The sequence below is a fragment of the Vicugna pacos genome, chromosome 5 (assembly GCF_048564905.1).
Source record: "Vicugna pacos chromosome 5, VicPac4, whole genome shotgun sequence".
Lineage (NCBI taxonomy): Eukaryota > Metazoa > Chordata > Mammalia > Artiodactyla > Camelidae > Vicugna > Vicugna pacos.
Window position 1 is genome coordinate 52,306,115 of NC_132991.1, and position 13,198 is coordinate 52,319,312.

The window sequence follows — 13,198 nt, forward strand, 5'->3', positions numbered from 1 at the left end:
TTGACAGAGGAAACAGCAGAACCTACTGGGTTCACTGTGGACTCTGGAGTCAGACCACTTGGCTTGTAATCCCAACAAGCCCATTACTAGCGTGGCCTTGGGGAAGTAAACATCTCTGGATCCCAGGAAGAAAAATCTACCTGGACTACATAGCCTTGTTAGGAAGATTAAACAAAATAAGATACTTAGCACAGGACCCAGCGGCAGAGTAAGCATCAATAAATGTTCTCTATTCTCAGTCAAACACTGGACACTGATATGTAACAGCAGTGGTGGTTGCTGCGGATGAAAATCTTGGAATGTACGCAGGAGTTCCCTGATGCCTGCTAGTATGTTATTTTAGACTTATCCGTAGACTTGTCAAAAGTCCAAAGCACTATGCCAACTGTTTCCTTACATATGCACAGCTGCCTGCCCTGGATCCAGTCTTCCATTACACTAAGGGTCCTCGACTGCTGGTTCACACGCCAAAAGTCAGCGTAAGGTTTCATTTTCTTCCAACTCCATCTCCCTCCCTCCTTTCCCATTTACTTCATCACATACTGATTTTGGAAAACCAAGAACATATAAAGAGCCATGGCCACTGAGAGTTTCTTTCCTTTGCTCACCATATGCACACACGACTAGAACTCACTCACTCAGCATACACTACCCCATTATTGGCACGGTACTCCTAAAACCCAGGCAGGGATACAGTCATATGGAATTAGAGAGGCCTATGTTGAGGACTTCGATGTTTGTGGGTCTGTCAGTACTTGAAATGTAATCTAATAACCTAGTCAAGTAAGAGACTAGGCAGGATCAGTAATAAGGTTCAAAAGGAGTATTCTATCCAGTCATCTGTCGATGGATATTTAGGTTGTTTCCGTGTCTTGGCTATTGTAAATAGTGCTGCTATGAACATTGGGGTGCATGTGTCTTTTTGAATTAAGGTTCCCTCTGGATATATGCCCAGGAGTGGTATATTTATACAATGGAATACTACCCAGCCAAAAAAATAATAAAATAATGCCATTTACAGCCACATGTATAAATCTGGAGAATGTCATTCTAAGTGAAGTAAACCAGAAAGAGAAAGAAATATACCATATGATATCACTTATATGTGGAATCTAAAAAAAAAAAAAGACGAACTTATTTACAAAACAGAAACAGACTCACAGGCAAAGAAAACAAACTTACAGTTACCACGCAGGGAAGAGGGTGAGAAGGGATAAATTGGGGGCTTGAGATTTGCAGATACTGACTAATATACATATAAAACAGACAAACAAGTTTATATGGTATAGTACAGGAAACCATATTCAATATCTTGTAGTAACCTGTGGTGAAGAAGAATATGACTGAAGCATTGTGCTGTACATGAGAAACTGACACATTGTAAACTGACTGTACTTCAGTAAAAATATATTTCAAAAAAATAAAAAACAAAATAAGTATTCTAGTACTGAGATCACAATGAATTATATCTACCATATCTCTGGCCCTTTAAACAAGGATGGTTCACTGTCCCAAATTACAGAGAGCACAAAAATGTCCAGTCTTAAAAAAAAAAAGGAATGAACTTATTTACAAAACAGAGACCGACTCAGACATAGAAAACAAACTTTTGGTAACCAGCGGGGGAAGGGTGTGGTGAGGGATAAATTGGGAGTTCGAGATTTGTAGATACTACTTAACATACATAAACATCAAGGTCCTACTGTATAGCACAGGGAACTATATTTAATACCTTGTAATGACCTATAATGAAAAAGAATATGAAAAGGAATATATAAATGTGCGTGTGTATAAACAAATCACAGTGCTGTACACCAGAAATTAACACAATGTTGTGAATCTACTAGACTTCAATTAAAAAAGAGAAATACAAAAATGCACAGTGTAGGCAATAGCATCCCATGTACCCAACCTATCTGTTGACCCCCGTCATCTACCGCCGTAGCGCTTTGGTTCTTTTAGCTCCATAATGTTCAGACTTCTGCAGTTCATTTCAGGTCCTCCTGCTTTGACCAGTTGCATCTGGACCAGCCTCTCTGGCCTACTGAACTTAACCTTACCAGCCCATCTGATTTTCAGTTTGCACGCCCGTTGGCTTCCATGCAAGTACCGTGCCCCACTTCTAGGAGGATCTTTCTGTGTTATTTGCAGCCCCAAATACTCACACAATGTGGAGGAGGAGCAAGAGGAAGGGGATACAAAAGTAGATTCGTTTTAAAAAGTACTTGATGGTGCCACATGGTCGCGGTGTTGTTTAATAACAACACTAGGATACAGACTTTCATGAGGTCAGAATACACAGGCCAGGACAGTTATCATTTGGAATATACTATTTCTATAGTAAGAGATAGATTGTTTGCCAAATTGCAGTCTCAATAATAATAAATCATAATGATGAGGGATAAGAATGATTTCTACAGATGAGACTTCAATTTACTATCAGCCAATTAATTCACAATAACAAAAGCTTTTTTTCTACTCAGAAAATATGTCAAAGGGCTTTGCCCCTTTGGCATCTCTGGACTCAGTTGTTTTATCTTTAAATCAGCAGCTCAGATTATATGTTCTTATCAGTCCTATGTTTAGATTAATTACTCCAAAACTGTACCTTCCCATAGAAATAAAGATGAAAATCAACGCCTGGGAATAAAGGGAATATATATTTTCAGCTCTTTCCATCCAAGCTTTAGAGCTATGTTGTTCAATGTGACCACCCCTAGCCACATGTGGCTAACATATTAAATTAGTCACAATGAAATAAAATTAAAAATTTAGTTCCTTGGTCACACTAGCCACATTTCAGGTGTTCAATAGCCACAAGTGGCTGGTGGCAACCATATTGGATACAGAGCATACAATTTGGATACAGAGCACTCCATCTTCACAGAAGGTTTAACCAGTCATGCTTAGAGATTCAATTATGTATTTGTTTTTCTGTGTACCAATTCACTTTAATAAAGCTAATATTTATATAATATGAGCTTTGTGCCATATTTATACAATAGGGTAACAGACCTGTCAAAGCATTTACAAACTTCATAAATAGTACATGCAGTTAGTTGGTAAGCTTGATTTTTCACACCCATCTTTTAAAGATTCCTTCAACTGTGACAGCTTAGGAACATACTAATTTTTTTAAAGAAGTATTTTCTTCTTAATATGTAGATTGATGAATCAAAGCATAATGTTCTACTGAGTAATTAGTCCTTCAATAATTCACATGAGTAATAGGTCATTTTGGGGGTTAACCCCTGCTTCCATTATTTCGAACCATACGCTCCACCGACAGATGTCTCACTTTGGATGTACACAACAGAAGTGTGGGATCTGTTTCATGTACATCTGTTCCAAAACAGCTTAGGCAGATTAATACTTAGAATGTTCCCAGCTCTGCTAAGTCCCACGTAATCAACAACTCCTGTTGTTTTAAAATTGATTGGTTTTTTCCTCATTTTCACATTTTTCCACATTACCTTTTCACATTTCCAGCAAATAAATGTTTATGTAAACTTAAAGCACAAGAAAACCATTAACTCTTAAGAAACATTTTCAAGAACTTATTTGGAAGTCCAGTTTTTTCAGATTTTCTGGTTACTGCTCTAATTCAGCTGAGCTCAAAGTTGTGGTATGAATAACCTTTTGGAAAAAACATACCATGAAATTGTGTAACTTCAGGTAGTAAGTCTATAAATAAAAGAACTGTAACATAATTAAGACTTGAAATCCTCATTTTTAATGATAATTAAAACAATATTCTAATGCTAATCAAACATAAAATCCTTGCCCTGAAATTCGATTAGTGGGTAGAGGAAACAGAATGAAGAAAGGATAAGCTAGTCCTTTTGTCCATTATGAAAATTCTGCTTACAACTAGCCTTGGCCAACAATTTTCTATCAGATAACAGTTTCTTCCTTTCCAAAGACAAGACTTATACAGAGGTGACTGCCACTTCTCATACTGTAGAAGCTGGGGAGGGGGAGCAAGGAACGCGGCCTGTATTTCCCACGTGGTTCTAATTAGAACTAATTCACTAGGGCTGTGAAGCTTCTGCTGTAAAATACAATTCCTCCACGCACACTGTTAAGGTTGACCCCATTGATTATTCAAACCTTACTTATTAAGATGTCTTAACACCAGAAGCCTACAAAAATCAGTACTTTAAGATGCAACTTCAGAGTTGATGACTATTAGAGATCATATAATGTAAGTGTCTCATTTTGCAGGAGAAAAAACTAACTCAGAGTGGTTAAGTCAGTTAGACTGCTATTAGTTGCAGAAACAAGACATCAGGTCCTGTGGTCTCTACTCCCGAAAGCTTTTCTACACCAGATGGGAGATTACAGACAGCTGGAGTAAAAAGCTATAGAAGATCCTGCAGTACTTTCCATATTTCAAAGGTGCTATTCATTAGTCAATGATAAAGTGCCCAATGTGAGATAACAAAGAGAGACCTGCAGGCATTTGGCATTCTTGTCAGAGATCCCTAAATTGATCGTTCTTAAATGTACTAAAATATGAGGTTAATATAGTCTAATCTTACCCATAAGCTTTTCCCTTATGGGAAAATATCATAACCCAGGCACACAGTACAGTGAGTAAGTAGATCCTGTTCTGGGGATGCACAAAAATGCTCATACCTTCTGCTTCTATCTAACATTTCCAAAAGAATTTCTCTACTTGGTAAGCGTACGTTCCTCGAAGTTTGTCCTTGGTTTAGATTTAGAACCATGCTAACAGGCCAGCAGTGATAATTTTGAAAATGTTGAACTCTGAAAATATGTAATCCAGTAACAGGATAAGCTCAAGGCTCAATTACAAAGTATGCCTATTGGTCTATGGCATCTGCCCATGTCCCCTTTCTGAGCTCTCTTCTCAATTTCTCATACTTTGCCCCTAGGCCTGCCACCATCCTGGGAGCTAACACCACCACTCTAGACCTGCTCTGCCTGGATAGGGTCCGATGACCCAGACTTGCCTGATCTTTCTCATTGGGCCTTAAAAAATTCACCTAACTTCTCTCCCATTTCTTCAGGATTTTGCTCCTTCCTAGGTCACTGACAGCTAACTTGATAATTAACATGAATAAACTCGTTTAATTCCACAAGGAAAATGACCGTAATCTGAGATTCCAATAGAAAGATCATGAGGCACCACTGCAGGCAATAATGAAGATATTTTCTGAACAGGTGATGCCACTTTGTGTATCAATTTACATTACAGAGGTACCATCCTGGTCAATCTATACCCTGGTCACAGATTGCTTTCTTTTTCTATCCTGCAGCTGAGCAAGATGGAACTTTCTGGCCATGATGCTCACAACGGAGAAGTGGGCCAACATTAACTTAAGAATTTTTTTTTTTAAAGAGTCCTAATGCTTTAACAGAAGGGGAGTGGTATACTCGTACAGGTGAAGAGAAGTCACTGTTAAGTAGCAGTGTAGTCATCAGGTTACAATGTAACAGGCAAAACAGTAAAGTTCATGAGACCAGTTGAATTCATTCCTGCAACAAATATTGTTTGTATATCAGGCACTCTTCAAGGTGCTGAGAGCAAACAAAATGGATGTTTTGAACATCTTCCCTTTTCCCTACGTAGATCCCATCTCTGGGAGCTACAACATCGATTCCCATGGTGCTCAGGCCCTCAGATTTAGTCTGAATTATACCATCCACTTCCCTAGTTCTTCAGTTTGCAGATGGCATATCTCAGCTTCCATACTCCCATAATCTCCAATTCCCAAAGGAAATCTCTTCACTCACACGTGTGTGTATTGTACAGTTTTTTCAAGGTTGTTTCCTCTATAAATTTGCCAAAACCCATAGAATGTAGAACACCAAGAGTGAACTCTAATGTAAATATGGACTCTGGGTCATAATAATTTGTCAGCATAAGGTTCATTAGTTTTAACAAAGGTACCACTTTGGTGGGAAATGTTGATAATGGGGAAGGCTATGCCTGTGTGGGGGCAGAAGGTATGAGGGCAATCTCTGTACCTTCTGCTTTATTTTGCTGTGAACCTAAAAGCACTCTAAAAATAAACATCTCATATGGTTGATCTAGTAATGCCCTGTGATCCAACCCCACCCATTTCTGGAACAGCCAGTCACTGGCCAACTCGCAACAGACACGGTCTCCCCCCACCAAATCCTCCCAGGTATGGTAACCTTAGTGTACCTTTTCCTCCATCTTCTGGGCCAATTTCATTTGTCTTTCACCACTCACATCTAAGCTAACTCCACATCAGAGAGTATTTCTCACATTTAAACGTATCATCTCTTAATACCTCCTTTTCTTTTCCCACTCTTTTTACTAAGTAAAACATCTCTTGGTTCCTTCTAAAAATAGAAGTGCTTACTGAGGTGCTAGGCTTCTGTACCTCCAATTTTCAGGGCCCAAAGTCGTTTGCATACCAGGTGTTTCTTACAAAGAAAAAGCGGTACACTTAGATGAAGGAGAAGAAAACCAAAGGGTTTCAGGGCAAAATTAAACAAAGATCAACACTTGCAACCTTTAGCATTATAAACTGTCAGAATGTCTTAAAATTCTACTGCCAGGAATGCTAATTAAGCCTACTTTTCCCCAATCACCACTCAGTATACAAAACAGCATTTTCTGTTTTTTGTCAGCATTTGACTTTTTGTGTACCAGTACTGCAACACTGATCTAAACGCCTCTCACCGCACAATGTCTCATTTTAATGCTCTAATATTTCAGCTTCACTGTAGGTTAAATCGACCCTGTGGGCTAATTTAAACTCTAATCGTAAACTTCTATGTCCCCCAAATTCAAATTGACTTAAAAATTACACAGAATTCTATGTTCACATGCCGAGCTTTTAACTCAATTTCTAGAAAATACTCCACCTTGGTTTTCATGAATGTCAAAGGTAGCCTAAGTCGAATGAGTGAGCTGGGAGCACACAGCAGAAGCCGAAGTCCCACTTACCACCAGTGCTGGGCCCCTGACTCATCAGTTTTGTTAGATTTTTGTATAAGAAACCTTAAAACAGTGACATTGTTCTATTCTTTAATAAAAATAGCACATTGCCTCTTGTTTTCCAACAGGGGAAGGCATTTTTGTTTAATTTCATAAGTTAGCATGTAGAAGGGACTGTGTACCACATCCCAAGGTTTTCCCGTAAAACATCTCTAGAGTAAGACTGGAAAGAGTTCTATGGTACAGAATTATAACACTTCCTAAATAAAATTTGAAGTCAAAAGACGAATGCACATCAACAGCATGATGATTCTAAAGTCAACATCACACACACATTCAAAGTTTCTAGCCTGAGCCTGAGTTAGACTTCATTCTAGACAACAGCAAGGAATGTGAGGGAAGGAAAAGTTCAGAGATTCCAAAGCACTGGAGTTAAACTTTCAGAAGTCAGCAAAATGAGAGTTGGATTCAGAACCCACGTGTAGGTATTTTATGTAAAATGCTTACATTCAGCGTTACCATCAGATGCTTAGGGAGTAAAACTTCAACTTGGAGGGGAGGAGGAGGTAACTTTCCCGGGTTTGGAAAACACAGCCCCTTTGGGGCTCAGTTCTCCCTTCAGAGTCGCAGAGCAGAAGCTGAGTATGACGTTGGGCCCGGGGTCACACCCCGGGCGGAAAGCGGCAGGTGGCGGGAGGCCCCGGGGGGTGGCTCGAGTTCTCCCCAGTTGGGAGCGAGCGGGCGGCGGCTTCCGGACGCCCTGGGGCAGAGGAGGAGCTCGCCGAGGGCGGAGGGAAGGCGCGGGGAAGGAAGGTGTGCGGCCGGGAGAGGGAGGAGACGCCGCGGGAGGCGAAGGCGCAGGACCGGCTCACCGGGACCACTCACCTGTGGGACTCTCGGGCTGGATGGGCCGCCACCTCAGGGCCCGCTCGCTCAGCACCACGTCGCAGCTGTCCCTCCCAATCTCGAAGATGCCCCGGAGCAGAATCTGGTCGGCCGCCGTCCCTGGTTGCCGCCGGGACGCCCACAGCACAGAGGGCACGGCGTCCGCCGCCGAAGGCGCCTCTTCCTCGGGGCCGCCCTCCAGGGCGCTCACTCGGCCGCCGCGCCTCCCCCGGGGCATGGCGGAGCCGCAGGCTGGGCCCCAGCCAGGGGTCTGGACGGGCCTTTGCAGGAGGAGGGAGAAGCTGCGGCAGCCAAGGCTCTCGCTGCGTCCCGCGCTGCCACAGCAACCGCGCGCGGGGCAGGGAACCAGGAGGGGGGCGGGGCAGGCGGGGTCGCCCTCTTCTAGCCCGGCACCCCGGCCCGCCCGCCGCCGGTCTCCGCCACTCACCGCAAGAACACCCGTGTTCAGAAAGAGGAATAGCCTCCCTCTGCCTTAGTCGCTACTGTTCCTTGAGATTCTGCGCGCTGCGTTACCGGCCAATGTTTACGCCAGCTCTTCTCAAACTTTGACTTCCACCCCCGGGGCATCTTGTTAAAATGCAGATTCTAATTGGATAGGTCTGGATGAGGCTCCAATCCTATAGTTCTGGGGATCTCCCAGGTGATGCCAATGGTCCTTGGAACACACTTTGAGTTGCAAGGGTCTAAGCATGTTTTCCCACCTTTCCAGGGAGTTCTCCCGGGGAGCGGAGGTCGTGCTTAATAAACGTGTTTGCATGCCCTCAGTAGTTGGTTGATCTTATGCAGCTGATAATGAAAAACTCAATTTCCAAAAGCCCTGAGAGGAAGCCAAAGAAAAGTCCCTAGTTTACACGGACAGACTTTCGTTTTAACAAATTTAATATTAAAGGAAGTTGTCTCCAGCTGTAAGTTTTGAGGGCCCCACTTTCCCCCAAGATATCTCCTCTACAGTCTTGTCTCTGCCTGGATCTGGAAAGAGATTACAAGCATCAGGGCTTGCTCTCCTGAAGGCTGCTGCTGTAGTGCAGCATTACGTGGAAATGGAGAGAGCCCTGGAGGAGGACTCATCCTTTGTTTTCTCCTGATAGCTGAGATTCATGAAATTAGCTGTTAATTTGGAACGCACAGAGTCTGGAGACCAGTGGTTCTCAATCACGATTGCCCATTAAAGTTACCTGGGGAGTTTTTAAAAATCCAGATGCCCAGGCTACACTTGAAGAGAATTAAATTGGAATCTCTGGGGATGATACCAGATTTCAGGCGTTTTTAAAGCTCCCCTAGGTGATTGCAATGTTCAGCCAGAGCTGAGTATCACTGCTTTAAGCAGTGCATTATCAGGGAGCTGACCACTTGTGATGGTGAGACAGGAAGAAAGTGAGTTCTCGGGAAGAGGAGCAGAGTGGGAAGTAAATCAGCAGGCTTATTTTTTCTTACTTTATTTTTTTAAAAATCTGCCCTCATTTTATATAAGGTCGGAATAATTGTATTGAGAAAAAGTTAGGGAGAGGAAATTCATAGAGTTGGAAATTTAGTTCCAGTGTGTTAATACCTAACTTCTGATAGTGTGTTAATGGCTTCTGATAGGCGGCCGCGTCATGTGCTGTCCTTGCCCCTGGTCACATGGCAAAGTCAGACAGAAGAGTTGATGGGAGCAAGAGTGTCTCGAGGTTCTCTGCTCAAACTTGGGTTTCAAACAACCTAGGATGGAGACCTTAGGTCCAGCCAAATCCCTTTAAGACATAAAGCTCCCGTGTGCCAGTTAAGCAAGGACTCTTACTGTTTAATGCTCTGAAAACAAATACCCAAGCTTCCAGGCGAAGCGGGAAGAGCCTCGGTTTAATCTGACTGCAGTGGGCAGTTTCTTGGAGCAGAAGTGAAGCTGCGGCTAAACCCTATGCAGGTGGCTCAGTTCAGCGGTCATTAGTGGGGAAGGCTGGTGCCCTGGGTAGAAAGAGTGGTGGTTCTGTAGTCAGTAACTTGTATTCACAGCTGCCAGGCAATCAACACAATTAGAGCTCACTGGCATTTTAAAAGCTCACTGAGAGCCAGGGCAAATAGGCCAAGGCTGTGGCTACTTCTTAGGACCTTTGCAAGGGGCATGCTGCCATTTTTCAAGCTTCAGTCCATCTAGGCAGCCAAAAACACTGGCCTTGCCTTCAAGGATGAAAGTAATGGCTGTGCTCCATTCTCTCCCTTTGAGGAGCTGCTCTCTTCCAGAGCTCTAAAGGTTGCAGGCCCCAGAGCTCTAGCCACCGGATCCATCTACACAGGCATCAGTGCCATGGTTGACATACTATTCAGGGCTCCTCAAGTGATGTGTTCAGTCCCAACCACCCCCCTGAACTTCAGACACTGTGTTCAGCTGCCTCCCTGACATTGCTACTCAGCTGTCCAATAACCATCTGAAACATAACATCTAAAACTAAACTCATGATTTTCTATCAGAAATCTGTCCCTTCCAGAATGTTCTAAATTTCAGCAAATGGTGTCATCAAAATCCTTGACATCATCCCCGTTTCCTCTCTTTGTCTCATACCTCACATCCAATCCATTAGCAAATCCTGTCAATTCCACCTGCAAAACAGACTCCTTTCAGCCTGTTCTCATGCTAGTCCGCACCTCTCACCCGGACAACTTCAAAAGCCTCCCATTGCATCTCTTCGCTTTCCCCTCCCCCTGTTCTGCCGCCTCCAGCCCAGAGTCTGTTTTCCACCCAGCAGTTACATTGCTCCTCGTAGAAGTAACTAGATCAAATCACTCCTCACTCATAACCTTCTTACAACTTCCCATCATTCTTGGAATAAACTCGAAATGCTTAGCAAGGCCACGAGGCCCTAGGCAACCTGGCCCCTGGCTACCTCTCCAACATCACCTACTAACACCTTTCCCCTTGCTCACTCACACAAGCTTTCTTACCAGTCCTCAAACAAGTGAGACTAGTCCCTTCTCAGAGCATTTGCCTTGTTTCCTCTGGTTGGGATGCTTTTCCAGCCTGGCAACCAGATGGCTCCCTCCTTCCCTTCGCTCACTTTTCTGCTTGAAGAGCACCTCCTCTAAGAGGCCGTTGCTGAGCAGTCTTCATCACACACCATCCAGTCACCCTGTGCATTCGTTTCCTATTGCTATTGCTGCTGTAATTGATCACCACAAACAGTACCTTAAAACAACACAAATATCTTACATTCATGGAGGTCAGATGTCCAAACTCAGTTTCTCTGGACTGAAATCAAGGTGTCCGCAGGCCTGCATCCCTCCTGGAGGCTCTAGGGGGGAAATCATGCCCTTGCCTTTTCTAGCTTCTGGACGTTGCTTTTATTTCTTGGCTCATGGTCCCTTCCTCCATCTTCAAAGCAGCACAGCATCTTCTCTCTGCTTCCATCCTCTCACCTTCTGTGACTTTATCCTTCTTTCTTATACAGACCCTTGGGACTACATTGGGCCTGCCTGGATAATCCTTAACTACACCCACAGTCCCCTTTGCTGTGTAAGGTCACATGGTCACAGGTTCTAGGGATTAGGACATAGACATCTTCAGGCCACCATTGATCTCTCTACCACAAGTTGAATTTTCTTCACATTCCTTATTATTACCTCTTATTCTATAGCTCCTTTTTTGTCTGTTCTCTAGGTTCCCCATGGAATGAGTTAATGCACTTAGTAATAGTGATGGAATAAAAGGAACATTCAATGAGTATTATCATTGTTGTTAGAATAAAAGTTCTGTGATGATAGAAAATTTATCTCATTTCCCATTGAATTCTCACTATGTAGCACAGTGCCTAGCACATAGAAAGTGCTCGAGAACTATCTGAAAGAATGAACTCCTGTAACATGATCTGTAACAATAGTGCCAGTGCACTCCAATAGTATTTCCCCCTAGATCCTAAGGAACCATTATCCCATGATACATATAAATAATACACTAATGCATGGAAATTGCTCTCTGGAAATGTTCAGGGAGCTTCCAGAACAATGCATTCCCTACTTTGGCTAAAGCTTAAGTATTTGTTTTCAGAGCACTGAACAGAAAGAATCCTAACAGGCACATAGTTGCTTTATGTTTGGAAGGCATCTGTCTAGAAACACAGTCTCCACCTCTATTTTTTTTTTAGAAATTTACGTCTGAGCAGAAGACCTTGAAAAACCCTCTGCTGTTGTTAACATAGTTTTCAGGAGGCCATTAAGTATCTGGGCAAATCCCAGAGATGCAGGCCTGATGGAACAGCCTCCTGAAATCGGGGATCCCTTCTCAGCTCCACACTGGAGGCAGGTGAAATTACAGTCACAGAGATATTCAGATCTACTGCATCAAGGGCTGGGGACAAGGAAGTCTGATGCTTGAGCTTTAGCCAGTGGATAATCCTATGTACTCCCTTTGATTTCCTGAAGTCTCTGCTGGGTTCAAAGTTTGAAGTCTGTGTGACAAATGATTAAGTGCCCATGTTAGCAAATTACCATTAACAGTTCTTTTTCAAACTCCAGTTTACAGAATATTTTTAGAAAGGATTGCTTAGTGCAAGTAGAATAAAATCCAAACAACTATCATGATCTGTGAGACCCCATGTGATACAACTCTTGCCCATCTGCTCAAACCCTAGCTTCTATCATTTTTCTTCCATTCTTACTATACTTATGTCTAACCAGACTGGCCTTCTTTCCATTTCTCAATGAAACCAAGTGCATTTCTCATTTAGGCCCTCTGCTGTTACTGTGTACTCTGCCTGGAACAATTTTCACCATGGCATAACTTTGCATGGTGCCCAGATCAATTTCATGTTGATCTCAGAGGGTCCTACCTGGTCTGTCAATCAAAAGTTGACCCCTCCTCGGTGTTATTTTCTTCACTGCACTTCCTATGATCTAAAAGTACATAACTGAAGAATTACACATGGAAAAGTACAAAACATTGACTAAGGAAGTTAAAGATGACTTAAAGAAATGGAAATATATCCCACATTCTTGGATAAGAAGAGTTAATAGTATTAAAATGGCCATACTACTCAAAGCAATCTATAGATTTAATGCTATCCCTATCAAATTACCCAGGACATTTTTCACAGAACTAGAACAGATTATCTTAAAATTTATATGGAATCACATAAGACCCAGAATTGCCAAAGCAATACTGAAGAAAAAGAATGAAGCTGGAAGAATAACCCTCCCAGACTTCAGACAATACTACAGAGCTACAATAATCAAAATAGCACAGTATTAGTACAAAAACAAACATATGGACCAATGGAACAGAATAGAGAACCCAGAAATATACCCACGAACTTTTGGACAATTAATCTTTGACATAGGAGACAAGAATATACAATGGAGTAAAGACAGTCTATTCAGCAAATGGTGTTA

At 42.5% G+C, this 13,198-nt stretch overlaps 1 protein-coding gene across 3 annotated transcripts in view; it reads right to left on the minus strand.

The window, feature by feature from the left end:
- The window catches only part of CERKL (CERK like autophagy regulator), a 122,099-nt gene extending 113,940 nt beyond the window's left edge, over nt 1-8,159 (minus strand). For all 3 annotated transcript variants that reach the window (XM_072961255.1, XM_072961256.1, XM_031677755.2), the window contains exon 1: nt 7,823-8,159. In XM_072961255.1, the coding sequence (XP_072817356.1) occupies nt 7,823-8,060 (238 nt within the window). In that variant the 5' untranslated portion in view covers nt 8,061-8,159. The remainder of the gene's footprint in view (nt 1-7,822) is intronic.
- Between the last annotated feature and the right edge of the window lie 5,039 nt (nt 8,160-13,198).